Source organism: Phyllostomus discolor, chromosome 15, assembly GCF_004126475.2.
Source record: "Phyllostomus discolor isolate MPI-MPIP mPhyDis1 chromosome 15, mPhyDis1.pri.v3, whole genome shotgun sequence".
Lineage (NCBI taxonomy): Eukaryota > Metazoa > Chordata > Mammalia > Chiroptera > Phyllostomidae > Phyllostomus > Phyllostomus discolor.
This window is the reverse complement of record NC_040917.2, coordinates 20006117-20030385: the sequence shown is the minus strand read 5'-3', so window position 1 is coordinate 20030385 and position 24269 is coordinate 20006117. Positions and strand designations below refer to the sequence as shown.

Below are 24269 nucleotides of genomic sequence, written 5' to 3'. Positions count from 1 at the left end.
CCAAAGCCTGAGCTCTCGAGGGGAGGGGCACTGAGGGGTGGGTGAACAAGGTGACAGGATGACTAGTGCAAACTGGTAGTCACAAAACAGTCTCGGGGATTATATTAGGTGCAGCAGAGAAAATATATCGGCAATATTGTAACAACTATGTAGGGTACCAGGTGGGTACTAGAACTACTGGGGGGCACACTTTATAAAGCATATAATTGTGTAACCACGATGCGTACACCTCAAACTGATACAAAATTGTATTAAATATCAACTGTAATGGAACAAGAAAATTTAAGGATAAACAAAATCTGTGTTCTTGGCTACGATGCAATGCTGCCTGACTCTGATGTTGTCAAAGTCGTTGAGAGGTGTTCGGGACGGAAACAAAAAATGGAATCCCTATCTTCTGAGCGGGTGCTTTGTGCGGCTGCTGCCCTGGCGGTTGCTGCTGGCTGGAGAGGAAATTTTGCTGCCTGCCCGAGGTGGGGCGAGGGCGGGTCCCGGCATTGTCTCGCTGTTGTCGGACTCAGGGAGCAAGGGCAGCTGTGGGAGCGGATAGGGTTGCTTCTAAGAGAATGGAATCTCTCAACGCCTCAAAGAGAAATCCCTCAACTTATCTCTGTACCGCTCTGGTCTGCGGCCAGCGCGACTCCACAGAAACCAAACAGACCTGTCGCCAAAGCAACAGGTGGCGGGTTGTAAACAATGCATTTTCAAGATCCCAAAATAATGCTATTGTTCGTGACAGGGGGAGGAATGTCATCCATCACCAGGAAGGCGTGTTCTGAAATGCACTTAAAAGAGAATAATGTGTATAGTAAAAACACACTCGCTGATGAAAATGATGGAGAATACAAACATTGCTCATCCAAGTTGTGCGGGAAGTCAATGTTTTTAGTTGGGACAGGATGATACCTTCCTGGAAAAGACACCCCTGCAGGGTGGGGCATCGCCTGCGTGCGTGTGAGGTCAACTCATCTTCATTTGCGAGCTCCTGCATACAGTGCGGGAGCCTGGCCCAGGAGTCTTCACAGAAGAGCTCACAGAGGACCTGTCCCAAGGGGCGCTATGTCTGAGCCAGCCATAACCCCCCAGACGGGCTGTGCTCAGTACCCAACAAGCACTTGTCCATTTCTTTTTCTGCCTACGAATTTTAAACAATCTGATATGACCTTGCCTATCTATATCTCTTTTAAAATGTATGACCAAAGAAAAGTTTTGTTAACAAAACCTTGAGGAAAGAAAGAAATGCTAATGAAATCTCATGCAGCCACTTTGTTTGGACAGAAGACAGGTCCCTGTGTGCATTTTGTGGCGACAGTTACTGAATGGAACGGTGAGTCCACAGGACACATGTCGGAGGGATGTGGATCATGCCCTGTGTGACAGAAGCGACCGACTCTTAACTAGGAACTCGACTTCAGACCAATCTTTAGATTTTCTTGGTCCCATAAACAAAACAAGCGCATCCTTTCCGAACGATGTCCCTAAGTGTTTCTGTTCTAGAATAAACTCAACGTGCCCAGAACTTTGTCCGGAAACAGACATGGATATCAGATTCTTCCTTCAAGATCAAGGTCATGTTTTCAGCAAGTATCTACCTGCACCCTCCAACGTCGGGACGACTTGGGGAAATCCTGCCTGGCACGAGGGACGGTAATTGATGTGTATTTGGGCTGGAGGAGTGGGATGATGCAAGCTCCTGATGGGCAGTGCTTGGGCCTGAAGGTTCTCCTCTTGAAATAAAAGCTGTGCATCTCCACTGTCTGCCCTGCTAGGGCATGAAAAGTGCTTGGCATTTTCCCAGGGAGGAAGAAGAGCACAGAGGAAACCTTAGTTAGCAGGGGAGAGTGGGGGGTGTCCAGTTGAAGCGGGTGCAGGGGAGGCGGGGTAGGGCTGCCTCGTCTCCTGAAGCTTGTTGAACTCTCACTCTGCATATTAATGGCTGGGTGGACAAAGCTCAAAGGCCCAGAGAGCAAAGAGTTCAGTTCTTCAGGTCACTCAGGTCTGGTGGGGCTCCCCAGCTCTCTGCAGAAGCGGGAAGGCCACACAGACAATACAAGGTGGGCGTGGTTCCGCTCCAATAAAAGGTTCTTTAGCAAGTGGATTTGGTTTACTGATCTCTGGTCTCAAACACATGGACATGGGGGGTGGGGCATTGGTCAACAACACAATCTATTATCCGTTATTTCCTTTCTTGCTTATTACCACCCCGTAAGGGGGCTTCCCACATGGTAGGCACAGGCATTAAAAAGTGAATCTTAGTAAACTGATAGCATCTGAGAAGAACAGAGGACTGAACGAGTTGGAAGGCTCTGGCTTTCTGAAATTGTTCTCCTGACAAAATGTGTTCTGGAGGCTCTGGGGGACCGTGAGGGCGTTCTGGAAGCAAGGGGGTACCTCGGGAGAAGTGAAGATACTGTAGAGAAAAAACAGGCGCAACCAAGGACATACTGTAATTTTGAGCAAGATTCTCTCATTTGAAGATTCTTATACTTGCCTCTGAGATAGATATCAGAATGTAGGTTTGGGAGTTCCTTTCAGATTCACTATAAAAGTGCATCCAGAGTTCAAGCTCTAAAGTCTAAATTAATCAAGATTTCCTTGTACTAAATTCTCTTTTCTTTCTATTCTTTCTACTCAGGATTACTCAGGGATGCCCTTATTAAAAAGTATGTAGAAATATAGTTGTTTAATTTTTTTTCAAATCAAAATATTTTTTTAAAGATTTAATCCCAAGAATGTAACTTTTATTCTTTAAAAACATAGCTCCACCTCTCCAGTGTGGTTCAGTGGATTGAGTGCCAGCCTGTAAACCAAAGGGTCGCAGGTTCGATTCCCAGTCAGGGCACATCCCTGGGTTGCAGGCCACATCCCCAGTGGGGGGCACAGAAGAGGCAACCACACATTGATGTTTCTCTCCCTCTCTTTCTCCCACCCTTCCCCTCTGTCCAAAAATAAATAAATAAAATCTTTAAAAAATAAAAACACAGATTCATTTATATAAAGACTTTTTTTCTTCTTATCATCATTAAAAAAGAAAGAAAAAAACTGATTCTGTGCTGTCCTCTGTTGTGGTCACACAGTGAGCACCAGGGAACCGCCATGCTCACGGCAACACGGAGGTGCATTGCCTCTTTTTCCCTAAAATCAAAAATGAAAGTGTCTAGGAAGTGTTATAAGCGGCGTGTGTGGAGGCACAATTTTAGGATCTAAACTAACAACTAAAACTACGGCGGTGAAATGGGGATGGGCAGATACAACCCAGGGAGCCGAGACAGAAAACTGACATGGTGGTAATGAAGAGCCAAACTCTCCAACTTTGTATTTAGTAGATTTCGGAAAACGATTTACAAAAAATTAAGTATTTTTAAGACTTACATTCCACTGCCTCCTCTTTATAAACTATCATCCAACCATAACTTTGGGAATATTCTTAATTCCCCATATTTAACAACTGAATAAATGATTTTGCCCATGGACTAAAATCTCTCATGAAAAATTCATTCTAAAATTATTCAATACTTCAGAAGTTTTAAAAACACACAAGGCAGGGCAAGGAGGGAGTGAAGAGCACAGGCCCTGGGTCTGGACTGCCTGGGAGCCAGTTGTGCCAGGCAATTATCTCTCTGTGCCTCAAGTTCCACATGTACAAATAATGTGACGATCTGAAAGAAGAATTAAATGAGATATCTCATGTAAAGCATTCAGAACAATGTGTGGCACACTCTAAAAGTGAGTGTCTCCATTATGATTATGACAAAAAATTACTTATCTATTACAGTACAAAGGCGTTGGCTTAAAGTCAAGAAAAGGAGGAGGAGGAAGAGGAGGAAGTAAGCCCCGGGGGATGCAGAGAAATTGGAGTGCTGTGCATGGCCAGGGGGATGCAAAGCAGTGCAGCCATTGCGGAAAAGAGTACAGTGGTTTCTCAAAAAATTAAAAACAGAACTACTCTACGACCCAGCAATCCCACGTATGGGCACAGATCCAAAAAATGGAAACAGGGTCTTGTAGAGACGTGTGTGCCTGCATGTTACTGGCAGCGCTGTTCACATTAGCCAAGATGGGAAAACAGCCCAATATCCATGGATAGATAAATGAATAAAGAAAAGGTGCTTCCAACATACAACAGAATATTAGTTAGCCTTAAAGAAAGAAGGAAACCCTGCCACACACTGCAACTTGGACAAACTGAGGACATCATGCTCAGTGGCGTACGCCAGTCACAAGAAGGACAAACACGACAGCATCCCACCCAAAGCAGGAGGCATCGAAATTATGTCGACTAGGTGGACGCTGGGCGGTTGCGAGGAGGTGCGGGGGCAGGGAAATGGGCATTCCCTGTAAGGGACGCAGAGTTTCCGCTTTGCAAGGTGAAGTTCTGAAGGTCTGCTGAGCAGTGACACGCGCATAGTCAGTAACAATGGGCTACACACTTCAAAATGGTTAAGACGAAAAAATTTTTGCAACGTGTTTTTGTATTTTTTTACCACAACAAAAATTAAAATGAATTTTTAAAATGCTGAAATATCACTAGTTTCAAACGTCACCCTAAATATTTAGTATAAACTGGAAGACTTTACCAACATCCTTTACCTAATTTTGCTTTCCTGTAAAACTTTTTTAAATCATTGAAGGGAACTCTAATGACTAGACCTTCCCTTTGTGGAATCCCTTATCAGCAACTTCAAAAGAAAGTGAATTAATGCAGTGTGTATACTCTATCAGTTCTGAGATAGCATCGAAGTTTGTGAAGTAATGTAGCAGAAAATGAATCACTGCCCTCGGGGGTCACGCTGAAGAAAAAGAAACTCTGACATGTGACACCGCGCCCCCAATCTGCAGAGCTTCCCAAACTGCAGTTTTGACAAAGGCAATGTTTCCTTTCCTCAGGATTCAGCAGATCATACTGAGACATAAACTCCTGAAACTAATTACAAAAAAAAAAAAAAAGGGATGCTATTCCCATCAAAAGGAACTTCAGACAACAGAACAATTCTCCTCGCTCATTTTTGTTATTTTTCTTTTCTTCTCTTTTCTCTTTTCTTTTCTTTCTTCTCTTCTTCTCTTTTCTTTTTTTCTCCTCCCCTCCCCTCCCCTCCCCTCCCCTCCCCTCCCCTCCCCTCCCCTCCCCTCCCCTCCCCTCCCCTCCCCTCCCCTCCCCTCCCCTCCCCTCCCCTCCCCTCTCCTCTCCTCTTCTTCTCTCTTCTCTTCTTCTCCCTTCCCTTCCCTTCCCTTCTTTTCCTTCCCACCCTTAGGGTAAACACTGAATCTACTCTAACTGGATTCGGCCATAACCAACTGTGAACGGATGGGAGGAAGGGTCTTATCCTATGATTATTTCAGCGTATGTATAAAGCACATGCATTTTATACAAGAATATAAAGTACAAAGCCCCATTCTTTCCATGTGTACACAAGCATTTAATACGGGGCCCCTTAGACTGGGGCTATTCTAACAAGGTGGCTTGCTGGTTGCTTCTCTGAATGAAACAGCCTTACTTCTCAGGGCTTTGCTCTCGGTCCGGAGAGCCATGGGGAAAAAATGAAAGCTCTTAGAACCTTAAAAGAGGCACAGGCACCTCCGCTGGGAAGTCTATCTTGCAGCGGAGGGAGAGCCTTCAACGCTGCTGGTCCCCGACGCTGGTGACGGGTCCTCAAAGGAAAGTCCAGGTACCCGTCCCAGCCCCACTGCCAATGTCAAAATCCGCCAGGCCAACCGAGGGGAGTGAAGGGCATTTAGAAAGAATTGACTGGAACCGGCACATGAAGTCCCTCAGGCGTAGGCAGGTCAACAAGGCCAGTGTCCTTCTCCACGGGTCCTTCTCCACGGGTCCTGGGGGTGGGGGACCTTTTGGGTGGAGTGCCGGGACAGGTCTTATGATTTGACAAGTTGCAGCCTGGGGCAAAGGCAAGACAATGTCTGGCCATCAAAGTCCTGGGAAGCAATGGCAACACAAGGGCTTTCATTTCATAGAGAGTGACTGAATCATGGGAGGTCTGGATGCCCAGGGAGGTTAGGGTGGGGAGGAACAGGCAGGTGCATGTGGGTGGCCCAGGTGCATCAGGATGGGGGATGTTACCACATGGCGTGCGGGGCGGACAGAGAGGGCGGGAGCTCTCAGGCCAGCTCCACCCACAGCCTCACCTGAGGGTGGGTACCTCCCCTTCTGGGTCTTTCTGAGGCCACTGGCTCAGGTACGCCATGGGGGACTGGATTGTATTTTCCGAGTACAGAGGAACAATTTTTGAAAGAAAATAATTATGAAAATAAAAGAAAATATATACATAGTGATAATCCAGAATAATATCCTTATTTTTTTTCTGACTGTAGAATGGAGGCCATAACCGAACAGAATCAATGAAGAACATACTAATATGACAGATACGTGAGAAGTTCAGTATGAGCATAGAACTGTTTTAAAAATTATATAAAAGCTATTTTTATTAATTATAGCTATTGTGCTGTTAAGAATTAGTGGCATTACTACTATAAAACACCTTTTCTAAACAAAGAAAACTACGCACAATTTACCAGACAAACATGAAATGCATTCTGTAACTTTCTCGTCACCGAGAAGTGACAGACAGTAAGACAGACAGTCCCTGGTTTTGTAAATGCACTGTGAGGGAAGTACGTTTTGCCTGTCTGGCTTGACCGATTGCCAGATCTCCCTAGTTTGGTGGTGAGCGGCAGTTGGCCATTTCACCATGACGTGCGAAGTCCCCCTGCAAGTTCAATTCCTCCCTCGGGGCCACCTGCACGCACCCCTTACGGGGGGTGGGCTCTGACCTGGTGTCACCGGAAGGAAACTGTGCCCTAGGAGTGAGAGGGAGAATGATACGTCAACTCTGAATGACTTCCACGAGACAGTTAACACAATGTGATGCGTTCAGTAAACACGTGGGACGACGGCAGAGATGCTGGGGCCTCGGCTGCGAGCTCCCCGCAGCTGACGGACAGAACGACGGCGACGGTCATTGAGCTCCCTTCTGTTTCCTTTTCCTTGATTAAAGATCAACCGCGCCGCTGCATCTCTGGAAATAATTGCTGCTTGTACTCAACCCAAGGTGCAGCTTTTTGTCCGCCAGGCTCACTGCTCCTTTATTTCAATTTACATTGATTCTGTGTTCTGATTAGCCTGCTGACACTCACTAGACTAGGTCACTGTGAGCAGGGGAGAGGCCTAGAAAATTCTGGTGCCTGAAAAGGTAAAAATATCTGGAAAGCTGAGAGAGTAGACTCCAAAGTCACTGGGATAGGAAACTTGCTTTCAGCTTCCACAAATGGTCTGCAACGCTGCCGGGGAGCCTTCCGGAATGGCAGTCTTGCTAGTGAAGGCGGCAGCTTGCAGGGAAGCGTGTGGAGGGTATTTCGGTCTCCCCTTATCCCAGCCGTGGCCAGCAGTCAAGCCGAGCCCTAAGCCTGGTTTTACACGGCCCCAAGCTCAGAACGGCTTTTAGATGGCTAAACAGCTTCAAACATACAACCGAGCAGAGTAAGTGACAGAGAAGGTATGTGATCAACGGATCCTAAGATATTTACTATCAAATCTCTATGTGTCCCTTTGATAGAAAAGGCCAGCTGACCAGAAACTCTAAAACGAGGTCAGTAGGGATGACAATTTAGGTCAATTCCTAAAAGTCAGAACAGACTATGGAACACTCAACTTATTCCAGGAAGTGGGTCTGCTGAGTTAAAACTAAGAGAAATAAAACCATAAATTACACTATTTCCCAAGACATCCATTTGCATAATACGTATTCTCTACCCACAAGGGAAGTCTGCAACAGTAGACTTTCTATTATTTCAATAATAGAAAGACTTATTTCAATATTATTGAAATAAATGCTGAAAATAACCACTAAAATAGCAGGAGTAGACTAATATTTCTCATTCATAATTTGGCAACATTAATGCACTTCAAAAAACTAGACATAACTGGCATCAAATGCAAGGAAAGAAAACAAAAAGTCAAACTTATAACAAAAGCAAGCTCTGAGTTAAAGCAAATGAATTCTAGACAATATTTCTTTTGAAAATATGACCGCAATATTTAATTGCATATTGCGTCTACACTTATAAATCACTGAGATTCCTCAAGTCAATTTAGACATTTCCATATTATTTTGGTTTTAATTTTAGAACATATTAGAGATTTAAAGCTCCCATTTGCAAACCAGGGTAATTACTTTCTCTAAACACTAAGTTAAATAGACGTTAATTTATGATGTTTCTTTGGAAGGTTCCTATGATGTAACAGACAATTTGTAAGTACCTATTTCCTCCCGGGCTGCAAGCACTCTATCTTTGTGACCAAAATAGCACATGATGGCAACGAAAATGCAACATCCAGGAAAGGTCCTCTAAGACTGCCTGCCCCGTTCGGGGGTGGGGGGTGGGGCCTGCAATTCGGGGAGGAGAAGAAGTCGGCAGATCACACTCCCAGGCGAAGCCCCTGGCCTTTAGCGTGCGGCTTGCAGGCAAATGCCTAACCTTCCTGCCCTTCGCTGACAGCCTGTGCTTAGGCTCTCATCAGTGCCCCCTCGAAGCCCTGAAGGTCCTGGGCTTTAGAAAGCATCTCTGGCACAAGAAAGCCATCAGCAGGCTAAGGGGAGAGGCCCCGCAGGAGCCAACCCCTTTAAACCCCGTAATCCCGAGCACCTGGAACTCTCGAATTTCCGGACCCTTCCAAATTGCGACATGCCCTATTGCAGGGCCCCTCCGCAGGTCTGATCTCTGGCAGGGTCCTGGACGGGACTCCGGGGCTGGCGGGCACGATCTAAGGCCAGTGAACACTCAAGGGGCAGCTGTTGGGAGGGGTCGGTGGGCCTCAGACCCATGGGCAGGAGTGTCCACACTCGGTACAAGACAGGACAGGAGGTAGACAGGGGAGGAGGTAGACAGGGGAGGAGACACGGGCTGGCTGTCAGCTAGGGACTGACCGCCGAAATCAACCAAACTCGATCACAAATGGAGCACTCGCCACGGGCTGGCCAAGTTGGTGGTGCCTCATTTTAACCTTCCCCACCCCGGAAAGGGAGGCTCACGGGTGTTAAGGCCTCTGGGCCGGTGAGTGGTTGGGACTTGGGGATCTGGCTTTATAGGAATCCAATCCCATGATATAATGAATGTCTAAAAAAACCATATTTTTAAGGATATATAATATCCTCCTTTTAAAAGTGGGAAAAATAGAAGGCCTTATCTCCAGGACTAGAATGGTCAGTTGATATATTAACCATACAAACATACAAATACAATATATGATTTACATATTTGTATACAATATACAAATATTGACTTTTTCAGGTATAAAGACATTTTTTTCTTCTCTTGCCTCCTTAACAAGGGTCTAAGGAAAGCTTAAGGAGATCCAAAAATAATAATTGTAATAATCCCCAGTCATTTATGAATTGAGGCCAAAATTAGAATTCGGGGAAAAAAAGTCAGAATGAATTCATAAGCCTAGAAAATGACATTGAAGTCATTGCTTCCTTTGTAACACTGTTGGATCCTAGGCTAGAACTGTCAAAGTCTTCTAAAAAGATTTTGGTCAACAACAACAACAACAAAAAAAGCAAAAGCAAAACAAACAAACAAAAATCTTGATTTTTACCTGGCTCAGTGCTGACCTAATTTAATAGCCTTCCAATGGTAACTTGAAGACAGTCAGTAAATAAAATATGCCTTCTGGTTGACTTTCACTGAAATCTATGATTAATTGCCTTTTGCCACCGGAATATCACATTCAGCTTTGGAAAGAAAAATTCTCATTACTCCCCTGAAGGTGTGACTCTGGATGCATGTTCTTTTGGCTCCAAACGTAAGAAGCATTCTTCCCAACTTTTAAAATCTGCGTGTGCTCCATATTGTATAACCCATGTTGGAAATAAATTATTATAAGAACAAACACGCCTTTGGGTACACATGTCCTTCCTCCAGTCGATGAGAGCCGAAGCCCCACTTACATAACATGCTGGGCTGCGAGGCCGTGGAAGAGCTGGGTCTCAAGGCAAGTTGCATAACCCTGTCTCTCTCTCTGCGGAGCCTTGAAGGAGGGAATGGAGGAGCTGCGATCTGTCACACACGGTTTGGCTTCTGTGCTGCCTGAAGGCTGGAGAGCGGGCTCCACGGCCCTTTCGGGATCTGAGTAAGAATCCCCGATGATAACAACGACCGGTTCGGTCCCTTGGACCATCTTCGGAGCCCAGTTGCTATCACCATTTGGCCACAGAGAGGAGGGGTGGTTCCAATCTCCTTTATAATTATCACCCTAATTATTACATTATACTTTCACGATTTAATCCCTTTTTTTGCCTCACTGCCTTTTTGGGGCTCAGTAAGCACCGTGGTGGGCTGCCTGCTGGTGCCCCAGCGGCGCGGCCCCGCCGCGTGCCGCCCAGCTGCCAGCCACGAGCACAGCCAGGTGGGCCGGGCCAGAGCGCTAATCTGGACAGTGACATCTCTGTCTGCCGCTCCAGACCCGTGCAAGGCGCCCTCCCCGGCGCGGAGCAGAGCGCAGCATATACATCAATGCCAAGGATCACCCCGCGCTCTGCCCTGTTGAGCGTGCGGTAGTGTTTCAGCATCCGAAGGAAGAACCAGGTGCGGAATTCCAACTGTTTGGTTCCGGTGACTGTTCGTTAACTAACGGCTGCAGAGCTGTTCATATCTAGGCTGGAGGACTTGCTGAAAACACTCTCAGGAACTTTTTTTTTTTTTAAACACATGTTCTATCTTTACAAAACGTACTGAGGTCCGAAGAGTTGAATCCACCACCCCCATCCCAAAAGTATCTGGTTTTCCCTCAAGGCAGGAGACATTTGCGTGAGGATGTCACTTCAACCCACCAATTTTAGGAAACAAAACTTTAATAAAATGCATTTTGCCATGTATAATGCGTACCCAGGTTTTTGTGTGTGTTAGTATGTAACCGTTATACCCAGTATAATGGGCATCCTGATGTTTCCCTCAAAAATTGGGCAAAAAGTGCGCATTATACACAGCAAAAATGCAGCAAAACATAAAACTCCAGCCAGCAAGCTGCCTGGCTCATAGTAGATTCTCAGAAAGCATTTGTTGAGAACACAGGGGTGTTTTACATACTAAGAACCTTCTTCATATGTTGGTATACACAGTATTTGTTCATTTATCCCAAAATATTTGCTTATCTTTGTGTAGAGAGACCCAGAGCTATGTAAACCGAGTCAACAAAATGAAATTACTAACAATTTACACTGTAGATACTCTATAGCTCCAGTATTCTAATACCATTGACAATGGCCGATAAGAACCAGCCATTTTATCCCCAAGTTTTCGTTCCCAAGTTTTGCAACTTTGTAACCAGGCTGAAGGGTTTTTTCCAATGCCCCAGAGTGAGGGGAAGCTTTGCATTTAGGCCACCGTTGTTTTTACTTACATGTGATTGTATACCTCTTTTTATTCTTAAGCATTACGTGAGGCAGGTGGCAATGCCTGCAACTTATAGGTGAGAGTAAATACAAGAACTATTTTTGTAAGAAAATGCTAATAAAATATAGCAATGATGATCCAGAAAATATGAAAATATAGCTATTAAAATATTACAACTATGAAAGGCTATGAAAAGGTTAGGTTTGAATATGCGTTCTGTTATGTAAGCATTATGTCTTCAAAAACCATGTATCCTAAGTAACCGCTTTAACGGTGTATTTATCAGCCACAGGTCAAGGCAGCTACGTAACAGAACACATCCAAGAAAGCGGCAGGTGGCACAACCCACTCCACTGAGGACGGCCCCCAGAACATTCACAGCGACGGATGGAGGAGGCCTGCCCTGCCACGTGCTCTTCAAGGAAGGGGAGGGGGCTGATTACTCTACGTGCCCGGGGAGGGCTTCGGAATCACCTTTGGATAAAACATGGACAAGGGTTAGAGTTTCACAAACATAATCTCACTTGCACTTTAAAAGCCGGCCCATCACAAAGTCGTGAGACTGATGTCTGCTGTGTCCAACAAGAGACCGTGAGGTGACCATGGTTGGTGGCAAACCAGTGCCAACATGGTAATAGAGAGGGGGCTCCTCTACTCGGGTGGGAATCTCCCCGGGGGCTTGGCAAGCCCAAACTGCTGGGCCCACCCCCGGAGAGTCTGAGGGAGGTGACCTGGGATGAGGCCTGGGAGTTCACGTTTCTAACGAGTTCCCCAACTCCCAGGTGACCCAGGGACCACGTGCTGAGAAGCACTGGTAGACCACTGGCCTAAGGTATTCACTGTTCCCACGCATCTGTAAGAATAACAGAAGCGGTCAAAGCCCTAGCTAGCCCACGTGCATCTGTGCAGTCACGTTGCAACCCTACATCACTCCAAGGACGGCCATGGTCCTTCGTTTCCATCCTTTGAGCTTAATGGTCAAAGAAGAATGAACGGGGGGCATCCCCGGGACTTGGAGTTATCCAAGTCCCCCACTAACAATTTTAATCTATTTCTACTTTGACCTCAATATAGAATTAAGACAGTAGTCACCCTCGACTAACAAGGTTGAGAACTAGGGAAGCCCACCCACCAGCCAATCAACCACCAGGTGGAGCTGGACGAGGGTAAGGGATTCCCAGGTCCTAAACTCACCTTGGATCGTCCTCTTGAAGAACGCCTTGCAGGCTTCGCAGGACGCGACCCCGTAGTGGTACCCAGAAGCGATGTCGCCGCACACCAGGCACAGTCTCTTGGGCATCGAGTTGAGCATGTACTCGCACTTGGTCTGGGGGTCCTCAACAATGGTGCTGGAGCAGTCGTCGTACAGTTTCCTGACAGGCCCGCCCCCTCCGAGGATCGGCGCAGAGGGGTAGAGAGGTGGCGAGTCAAGTCCGTTCTGGTGGCCATTCATGGTTGAACTGTAGCTCCCGCTCGCGTCCGAGGAGCCACCGGGGCTGTGGTGGTTGACGCTGTCCGTCAGGGAGGCCGGGCTGGAGGGTTCCGTCTTGATGAAGGACGAACAGCTGGAATCAATGTGTCGGTCTTTGTTGGACATTCTGCAGAGAAGCCTGCGATTCAGGGAGAGACAGACAGAGGGGGAAGAAGAAGGAGAGTGAGTCAAGCACGGTGGTCAAACGAGGCAGAAACGAAGAGGAGGTAAAACAAAACAGAGAAGGTGAAAGGGGAGAAGGAAATGAGAAAAAAACCAGAAGACTTCGTGTGTTAAAGACACTGCCCTGTGAGAGCACAGCCAGCCATCGCTCACGCCAGTCAATATCCCCTGTTGCACAGGAAGGCGGTCAGCATCCGGGCGTGACATAAAGGGGTCACAGAAAGGTGCCCAGACGGCCACGAGCAGGAGCTCCAATGGGTCCGATCCCTTCCATTTACCCTGTCTCTCGGAGAGCCGCCGCCAACATCGAACTCAGCCCTCTGGACTCTCAATTTACCCACGGAGCAGGGGGGACCGGCAAAGCCCACGTCATGTCTACGGTTATATTTGCTTTCACTCTGCTTTTCCTTTCCACTTTCGGGCTCTGCCATCACTTTACTGGGAGCAGAATCAAACTTTTATTTTCAAGATTGAACAGACGAGTGTTTGGCTTGGAGATTCCCGTTGGCCAGCACGCTTCCGTACGCATCACCGGGTCTTTTATTGATCGAAGACTCAGAGGGAATCTATAGCCTCCATCCCTTTGCTTCTTTATTTAAAGGGCCCTATGTCCTAGACATTGAGCAATGTAGAGAGACATCAAGATAAAGTTCTAACCAATATCTAAGGATTGCTCCTTAGAGCCCACAAAACTTACAAAATTATCGCCAGCATTGTGGGATGAAGATGTCTGTGTGTGGGGCTGGGGGGAGTGTGTTGGTCATTTGCCACTGTTGGGAAGGCGAGTCGGTGAAAGCCATGTGAGCCTCCCATATCCCTGCACACCCGCACATCTGGTATTCTGTATTCACCGAAAGGAGAAGGGGGCAAAGTCTGCACCAGAAAAAAATGAAATTTGTGACGGTCCCTTTTTCTCCCCACCTTGTGGTCTTTGAATATGATACCTGCTGAAAGCAAATGCAAACACCTATCCTGACAAGCTCTCTTACCTAAAAGAAACCTACTGCCCATGTTTCCTTGTGGGGCCCCTAAGGGGTTCCATTTCTGAAAAGGTAATTAGATGAAGAGATATAATTGCTCCTATTTTCTTTCTGCTTAGCCATAGTGCAAAACCCTTTTTCGCACAATCTCTAAGAACCGTCTAAGAGCGTCCTACAGAAAGAAGAGGTGACCGTTGAGAAAGGGACTTCGGTAATTGCCTTGGAGTGGAAACGTGATTTATGGGAATCCCACAGGGTCTCGGTGACTCGCCAGAATTTGGGGGGGTTGTCACAGGGAAGCCAACTGGGTGCAATGATCTTCTCACTATAAATCTAGTGACATGTTCCCATTGCACAAATCTCCCACTCCCCTCCACGTCTCCCTTCCCCCACTGTTGTGTTACTTGAAAATGAAGAACAAGAACATCGACTTCCCCATCAGGAACGTTCCAAGAAGACCATGTCAAGAGCAAGGATCTGCCTCCCAACCAGCGTATCACACACTGGACACTGTGCTCTGCTTTCTAAAACGTAGCAGCTTCAGGACGTGAGAAAAGCACACAGGAAGGAGAAAGGCCCCTGAGGATCTTGCCCCCTCCCCACCTCTGTTGTCTTTTCTAAGAGAACTAGCAAAAGAAAGCAGCGTCCCCTCTCCAGCCTACACGAGGGTGCCCTGTCCTCCTGCGTCTGTGGCTTGTCCCCGTCACCATTAATGAGCGCCGTAATTAATAGATCGCTCTCCCACTCTCCCCGCTTGCACTCGGGGCTAAGCACTTTCCTCAAGTCAACGTTTGAAAGAAAGCGGGTCGGCGCTGACTTACAACAGCCCTGCAAATCCCTTTTAATTTAGAGCACTTACCCACCACACTTCACTTATTACCTTATAATTACCGGACCGCTCGCACATACATTATGATCTGAGACTGGAGTTGGAAGTTATTAGGGTACTAAAACATGGTTGTCCCCCCTTCCTCGCTTCGGCGCTGAATTTCTCACAGCCATGACAATTAACTCTCCCGCGCCTGCCCGCCGGCTCCATTTCTGGATTCCCTCCCCAACATCCACAGGAGAGCTGCTGTGAGCATCTTCATCACAACGTATGTACCATGCTTTCTTCACCCCCTCTTTTTTCCTTTCCCTCTCTTCTTGTATCATCTATGGCCAATCTTTCCCCAATTTTCTCTCTCCCAGACTTTTACTCACTGACTTCTAAAATTTTCAGAACACCTGCTTAAGGTTCGAGGCCAGATACGACCCTCCTGCATAGAGAACAGTTACGTCCTAAGTGCCTTCATGCGTATGTGTCAAATGCCTGCGCTTAGAGTGCCTGAGAAATCGGGAGTCTCCAGACAGCTGTCCCCTCCAAAATGCCTGCAACTTGGCAATAACCTGGATGGACGCAAGGATACTCAGGAAGTTCAAGGAGTCGGGGAAGTCTTTCGACAGGGCCACTATCTCTTCCTACCCAAGGTCTGGCCACTTTAGCTGTGAATGAACGTGAACAAACTGGATTTATTTTAAAGCCCCAGTGCACCTGCTCTTATTACATTTTTTTAATTATTTTAAGTTGCACATGTTTCTTTTCAGACATGAACAACCTCCTTAATGAATACCTTTTGCCCAGTTAACATAAGACTAGTCAAGTTGCCATTTATCAAGTACTTATTCGGTGCCAAGCACTAACCTGAGCACTTCTCAAAATATGACCAGGTTTAATGCTCAAGACAACCTTTAAAGGAGGTATATTACACTTTAGGAGACAGTGCCTCAGCCATTTCCTAGAAAGTCATACAGCTAGAAAGAGGAAGAGCTGGGATTCGAACTCAGGTCTGACTCCAAAGTCCAGGGAAGACATGTCTGGACGCCGAGAGAGCGATTCCACAGGCATTCACTGATTTCTGTAAAGTGGCCAGGCAAGCAGGGGTGTGGCGTCACATCGCATATGGAGATCTCTCCCATCCACAGCTCAACCAGGAGCAGAAAGGGGACCCAGGGGCCACCCCGCCGGCTGAGGGCTGTCCCTGTGGAGACCCCTCTCCAGTGTGGGAGCGAGAGCTGAGCAGAATCCCCAGAAGAACGCAGTGGTCTCCTAAGGACTACCTAGCTCATTACCCTGAATGCTTCCTAGACGCCATTACATTATACCCTAAAACTACAGCGGGTCTTAATTCTCTCCCCCTCTCTCTCTCTCTGAAATTCTATAGCTCTATTATTCAAGCCTGAAATATTCACAACTATCTATAAATTCAATTGTCAGCTGGTGGGTTTTATTCTAGACTTCACTTCAATCTAAAATTAGAGGCACTAAAATTCACATTAACTCTAAGAGGAATGTAGTGAATAAGACTTTATTTCAAAAGAACACCTTTTTGTCAGAAAGAGCCATTTTCAAGATGATGGCTTTATCTGCAGCCGAAGAGAATAAGCCCAGGTCCACATTGTACTGTTAATGCAGACTTCTCCGGTCACATTGGATTAATAAAAATCTGAATTTAGTTAAGAATTACGAATAGAAATAACATGCTGAAAACTGTGGGGAATATTTATTTTAAAGCCTCAGTGTAGTTGATTTTACTTTATTTTATGAGAAACGATGAGAAGCACCAGGGAGCAAGGCTGTGATTTTCCAAAAACCTTCTCTGAGTGACCACCCTGAAAACAAACTGGGGTGGGGGGGAGAACTATGTCAAAAAAATGCTCATTTCTGTATAAGAAACTACATCTGAGGGGATTAGCAACAGCCTTCCTGAGACCAGAGAAATTTCAGTGCTTTAAGAAAGCATTTTCAGCAGTTTGAGATATGACTCAAATAATTCTGATTTTCATGCCTCATCACAGGTTCTTGTTGCCTGGCCTTGCCTATGGGTAGTAGCTAAGGTAAATTTTACATTTGGTGTTGGTTACTCAGGATCAGGCAAATAAAACTTCTTGGGGGACGGACAACATAAAAATGTAATTTTTGAAAGTTAATGAATTGCGTATGTATATTTCCATGCACAGAAAGAAAGAGTCCAAGATCATCTACAAGTTAATATTCAATTTATATCATAATGATCAAGCCAGCCTAATTGTTTCCGGGGATTCTAGCTGGATGCAGGTAAGTGTGTGATCTTGAGTGAGTGGCCGTGAATGTCCGCCCGCGAGTGTTCATGTCCGGGGCCGTCCACTTCTGCCCAGCAGAGACTTAAGCACAGCCAATATTTTCAGTTAAATTCTGGGGATAAACACACTATTCCATCGGTTTATGAATTATTATCCCATCCATCCAAATATAGGGTCTAAACAAACAGCCACCTTCATCTTTTGAATTTCCTGCCAAACTCCAGTTTATTTGCTGCTTCAGTTTCCTACTGAAAAAAAAAAAAAAAAAAAAAAACGGTGCCTAAAATTCTCATAAGAAGCATGTGTACCCAGGTATTCTTTGCTTTTCCTGCTTATACCACAGGGCAAGGGTTTTTGAAACTTTTATTATAGTTAAATCAGTGACACACCCCTTAACAGGCTCAATGAAAGACAACTAAGCAAGTCACTATTTTATTTTCTTCCTTAAGAGACGGAAAAGGTACCACCCATCATTACAAATTCCAGACACATTATCAAAATATATCCAGATTTTTTATGAAAGTTTTTAAATACAAGAAAAGGGGGTTGGGGGGAAGAGAGGGAGAGAGAAAAAGAGAGAGAGGGGGAGGAAAGTCCTTAGCCCCCTCACTAAATTATAGAATTTTGGGACTAAAAAGAAAAGCAATCGGATTCCACACCTAATCACCTACCTATTCAGAGTCAGAATGAATCTATGAGCATCGGTTAGTCTTCTACCTTCTGAAAGCACCGGATAAAATATTTAAGTAATTGTGTCCAAAAAAATAATATGCTTTTACTAGGTTATTTTGTTTTAGTGCTTTTGGAAATAAACCTCCAACACATCAGCCGCAGCTCCCCGTGGCCCGGGCTCCGGAGCCCAGGACCCCGGTGGCTCCGGCGGCTCCGGCTCCGCCACAGCCGAGGGTTCCAGCTCGGAGCAGCTCCCTCCACAAGAGCGTTTTTCTCGCTGCTTCCAATAATTGCACTCAAAAGTGGCAAAATGTGAATCACTTAGGAACAAAATGGGCACCAGCTGCCATTGTCAGAGGATGGGGATGCCAAAGAAAGGGAAAGCAGGCGAGCGAAGTGTCATGTCAGAAATCAAGTGTGCAACGTGTGATTTGAGAAAACATGACTACTTTACGGAGACAGGGTGTCATTACGGCGTCGCTGTAATACGCTGCTTTGACAACCACCGGCTCTAACATATCATCATTGCATTAAGGTGCACTGGCTTAGTTGGGGAAGGAAGAGAAAGGATTTTTCCTTTTCATAAGGAATATCTTAAGGTCTGCCTGGTTAACCTAATGCCGGGCAATCGCTGATGGTAAGGAAAGGACTGTAGATCCTGACCCACGCGCCCGGGAAGATGGAAACGCCTTTGCACGTGTGTGCACACACACCTGGGTGTCAGTTTTGGCCTTTTTAAATAAGTGCTGAGGCCCATCTAGTGAAACAGATTTCTGCAGAACAGCGGCATCATGATCTAGTAATGCTCCTTCCGGAGTCTTCGAACAAGTGCACTTCGTCTTAAAGACTCTTTCCCGCTGACTCCCTCAAGGAGAGGAAGCGAACAGGTCCCCGCCAAGCTGGTGCTTGAGTGGCCGACAGGAGTACAGGTAGCTAAGCAGCGTGGGGACCAGGGGCCAGCTCCCTAAAATAACAAATCAGAGCTCCTATCCAAGCCGAATGCTTTCCCAATTCCATGCAATGCTGTGCACTACACCAAAAGAAAAAAAATTTTTGGACAAGCCAACCATAGACTGGCAAGTCATTTCTAGCCAGTCATTAAAAAGAAAATGCCCGTGGATACAGGGGGGGGCCAAAGGAGGTTTACAGCGGTGAGTATGCAAAACACGAAGAGTATATTCTTGTAGGATTATTTCTTAGTTACTGTATTACTTTTCATACAAACAACTGTAAACCTCCTTTGGCCCCACCCTGTACAACTTCATACCTAATGACTAAGCCACGGTCAAGAAGGATCTCTCCTAGACCCCATCTGCTTTTAGGGTTCTAGAGGGCAACGGTGTTTTTCTTCATTAATTTTGTTGTGACCTTAGGTGGGTTGACTGTCCTGGATTAGTCACTATAATCCCATGTCCTGGGAACCCGTCAGTTTCGGGCAAACCAGGATAGTTGGCCGTTCAGTCAGACAGACCTATAGAAGCCTATCGTTCTGCCCTTCCATTGTATCTAAAAGAAAGAAAGGGAAATGGGGAATATTCATTTTCAGCCATGAAAGCCCAGAAAGACAGCAAGAGAAATTCACTAATAAAAGCATGCGAACCGCCCTGGCTGGCGTAGCTCAGTACATTGAGCATGGGCTGCGAACCAAAGCATCGCAGGTTCGATTCCCAGTCAGGGCACATGCCTGGGTTGCAAGCCACGGCCCCCAGCAACCACGCATTGGTGTTTCTCTCTCTCTTTCTCCCTCCCTTCCCTCTCTAAAAATAAATAAATAAAATCTTTAAAAAAAAGCATGCGGACCTAACGGGACTGGGGATGGGATAAGCATGGATGTCTTAGAAAGTGCCTCAGAGACATTTTACTAAGTCCTACACATGGGGCTGCTGCTGACGGCCTTGTTGAGTGGCCCAGGCTACTTTGGAGGCACACAACCGTGGTTGCTTACATTTGTATGGCTAAGAGATTTCTGACTCTTCCTTGTTGAAAACCCTGTATTAACAGGGAAAACACATGGCCCGGGGATATCGGGATGTGTCATTGTACATGATGATGGTCAGTGGTGTCTGGAGTTAAGGATCCGACCTGAGGCCAGGTTGCTTCGTAGTGTAATTTATCCTCAGCTTGTCTTCCTGGACCCACCTCAATCTGGGGGTGAGCAGCCCTTGTTTATAGCTCTAAATACAGTAAGTGAGCTGCCACCAGATCAATAAAACTATTAAATACATAATAATGCTGGGTAATTGCATACATGATGCTTTGCATAATTAACTGTCTGAGCTTTTCTTTACTATAATGGGCACTCATGTAATATAGAGTAGCTGTAAGTCCATAAAATATACGCAGTTTATATGCACCATGATTCTGCTTAGAACTCCTGCTAATCATCTACATCAGCGTTGAAGGGAGAGCTCTCCCCCACTGCCAAGTTCAAATCAATTCTTATGACATTACTTTATAACTAACATGATATTTAACTGATGATGGCTATTAGCTATTATACAGATTGCATTCAAGGACTGTAACAGTAGGGGGAAAATACCACTTAGTTTAAGCAAACTTCTGCCATGTAATCAATATTATTGAGGCAAATTAAGTGTTTTAACAAGTGTGTATATTTGCCCTAATGCAACTTAATTAACTATATCCTCACAACCGCCCAACTCCATGACACCGGGGGATGGTAACGGAGAATGTCAAGGAATGCCTAGTCAGAAACTCAGATGCGCCACAGATGTAAAGCAAACATTTTATCCCTTAGCCCTATGAATATTCCCTTCCTTACCCAGTTCTTCTCCTGGGACCAAATGCCTAAGATCGGAAGGGAAACAGTGTACCCTACACCAACTGACCTAGGGAGTAAATGCCTAAGTGTTGGCCAGGTAGTCACTGTCCCCAGGGAGGGGTCAAATGGCCCTGGGCACGAGGTGGGGGTCACTGCTAGAAAGGAAGGGTAGCATGGGGTGAAAAGCCACGTGAGATAAATCACCAAAAGGAAGCGTACAATATATGCTGAGGGCAACATTTATTCGGTTTCCGAGATTTACTATGCCGTGAGCAGACCTCCTCTGTAGTCAGCTTTCCAGGGAAAAGAAATAGTCTCCGACTTCTACAAATCTCTGGTCTTTCAAACAGAAATATGGATCAATAAAGTTTGCTTGTGTTCAGACAATTCCATTTTCGAGCAGTCAAAGGGGCCCACCGAAGGAGGAAAGCCAACAGGATAGGAGGGGACTGACAGCTAAATGAAGACCTTCCCACATCATCGCGCCGGAGGAGACGTAAACAGACACCCAACTCACAGAGAGCCTGTGCGCGCGCATCTTTACAGATTACAGTGCAATGTGGATGCGTCACACACACTCTTCGGTGACGGAGTTCACAAATCAAATCCGGGTCAGTGAAAGCTCAGCCTGCCTGAATGCCCCCTTCCTAATCTGTGTGCTGCACCAACGCAGGAATAAGAACGCCGCCAGGGGTTGACGTGAAGATACGGAGACCGCAGCGTTCATGTCACCCTTTACTCGTTAGGAAAATGTTTTGCAAAAGCAATTACAAGGACCAATAAGCCAGCAGCCTCGATCGAGACTGGCCAGTTCACTGGAGCGGAACTCAAACACACACCCTAAAAATGCGGGAGATGCAGTGGCGAGAGGATCTAAACACTGAGAAGGAATCGTTGAAATAAAGATGCCTTCTGGCACATGGGGACAATTCTATAGTTGAGAGAGATTCACGATACCGCCAGAGATAACAAGCCACAGCTTTCCCCGCTGGCCAGCAGTGAAACTATATTTATACTTTTGACTTAATAGCTTAGTCTGCACTAGTTAACATCTGGATGCCAGTGCAGCTGGTCTGGGAGGATCAGCAGAGGTTACCATTATATCCTCCTGATATCAGGTGCTGCTCAGCTGAAGCAGGCGTGAGGGAGGCATGGAGGAAGGGAAATCGGCTAATTATGCATCCGAAGGCTTCTTCCTCTGATCTCTCTTTTTTTAAACATTTCAGTGAGCTCGCTGCTCGAAGCGAAGGTGAAGCTTAAGCACACAGGCCGCTGTCTGCAGGCTGGGGAAAACAACATACCACACACACACACACACACACACACACACGGTTAATTCAAGCCACGGACACAGCAACAGATTTGCTCTGTGGCCGAGCAGGTTTTGTGAAACGGATTATTCAGCAGTGAGACAGGCAGCATCCAGCAAAGCCAAGGGCCAGGCCTGGAGTACCAGAAGGAGTTGCTTGTCGTTTCTCATTCAAAGGCCCGAAACACACATGCAGAGAACGATTTCTAAATCTTTGTAGTTCCGAGAAACTGATGGAGGAAGAGAGAGGCACAGTCGGCGCCTGAGTTCTCTCAGCTCCCTGGTCTCTCCTCCCCCTTTTCCCAGGACCCTGCCCTCTGACCGGCCCTGGTCAGGGCAGCAGACGTGAGGGCCGGAGCCCGGCCCAGCACTGGGGGACCTGAGACAAGTCATGGTGCCATGCTGACCCCCGTGTCCTCCTCATTTGTACAGTGAGGGGGATTCACCTACACACTTTGTACAGGCACTTCCGTCATGTTTGAAAAACTCCATCTTATCAAATGAAGACCCCACCGGCCTGTGGTTTAGATGAGACCAGAGAGCAGGGGCTGCGGCACTGACTCGCACCCCCCACAGTTCCATTCCTGCAGGGGCTGCAGCACCCAGCAGCCACTCAGGGCCGCCGTGGCCTGTGTCTGTGTGTTTGTGTAGATGTGTCAGTGTATGCATGTCTGTGCATGTCTGTGTATTTGTGTGTCCCCGTGTGTCTGTACATGCATGTCCTGTATGTGTGTATGTATGGTTTGCATATATGAGTGTGTCTGTGTATATGTGCCAGTGCATGTATGTGTATTTGTGTATCTCTGTATGTATACACGTGTATATCTGTTTCTGTGTGCATGTGTGTATCTGCATAGTGTATATATGTTGGTGTGTGTCTATGTGTGCATTTGTGTGTGTGTCTCTGTGTATATATACGTGCATGTCCGGTGTATATGTGCATGCATGTATCTATATATGAGTGTGTCCATGTCTGTGTCTGCACATATATGTATGCCTGTGTATGTGTCTGTGTTTGTATATGCCTGCATCTGTGTGTACATGTGTGTCTGTGTACATGTGTCTATGCATGCATGTCTGCATGTGTGTGTGTCTCAGTGCACGCTGCACGAAAAGGGACAACTGCAGAAACAACTTGCCACACAACAGTGAGACCGCGGCAGCCATGTGGAGCGGAGGCGTCCTCCCCAGTGGCCTCCACACGGACAGAGGAGCAGGCCTCTCGGTTCTTCCTAGAGGCAGCTCTCCCTTTGCTCATTACGTCTTTTTGGTGGGAGGCGTTGGCGGAAAGGGCAATTCCCTGCAATCAGTGTTTAAGTGAATGTTTGTCCCCGTGTGTGACACCATGCTGTCAGCAAGCAGTGGGGAGCCAGGAGTTGTTACATTTGATTTGAGTGCCAGTAGGAGGCCTCATTTCCACCAACTGTTAGTGGCTGGCTCAGAGAATCTTCTCTTCATTTCTGGAGTGATTTTTCCCTCTTTTCTATTTCCTTTTCCTCGATATGCCGTCAGCCCAAATGCCACGCAGATGCGTACAGTGGAGACCTCAGCCCTTGTCTCCTGAGGTCCTCAGACCCGGGGGCCTGCACAGAGTGGGGCCGGGCAATTTGTTCCGGCCTCTCCCTTAGAGTCTCTGCGTTTGAACTCTGATTTCTTCAACCATCACGGGGACAGCAGACACACACCGGTCCTGCCACGCTGCGGTCGCGTCTTTCTACCAGGTGGGGCTTATTTTAGCTGATGGAGCAGGTATTTCCACAGTCTTTACTAACCCCCCAAAGTGCTGCCGCCTCTCTCCTTCTTGGGCGAGTTTGTTGAAATCATTGCTATTTTTGGTAACTACTTCCAACACCTTTAAAATTTTTTTTTTCTGATTTGATAATTTTACGATAGCCCATGAAAACACTTCTCCTTAAAATGATGCCTTGGGTAATGAGGACTCTCAGAGTGTCCCTGACAGCAACTTCTGACCACGGAAAGCATCTTTAGAAATAAAAAAAGCACAAGGCATGCGTGGAAAGCAGGATAACTCCCCCAGAGATACTACAAAAATCGAGGCTGAATAAACAAGAAGTCAAAACCCCGAAGCTAAAACTGTAATTAAGAACAAAATTCATCAGGGGGAGGCAGGTGACTCGGCCCTTCTGAGTCTGTACGACCAGGCGCCGCGCGACAGTGAAAGAGAAGCAGGTTTCGGCGAGTGGAGCGGGGAAGCCGCGTCTTTAACCAGATCAAATTCTCGAAATTGGCTGTCAAGACAGCTCCGCGGTGATTTATACCCGTCTATCAAGTTCACGAACAGGGGAGACGGGGAGAACAAGCTGCTGTCGCTTCCATTCGCAAAGAACCTTTAATTTCCACAGC

At 46.5% G+C, this 24269-nt stretch overlaps 1 protein-coding gene across 1 annotated transcript in view; it reads right to left on the bottom strand.

Moving 5' to 3' along the window:
* ESRRG (estrogen related receptor gamma) overlaps nt 1-24269 on the bottom strand; it is a 191366-nt gene that overhangs the window by 134086 nt on the left and 33011 nt on the right. Inside the window, 1 exon segment of the mRNA XM_028531427.2 lies at nt 12601-13016. Coding sequence (XP_028387228.1) covers nt 12601-13016 — 416 coding nt within the window.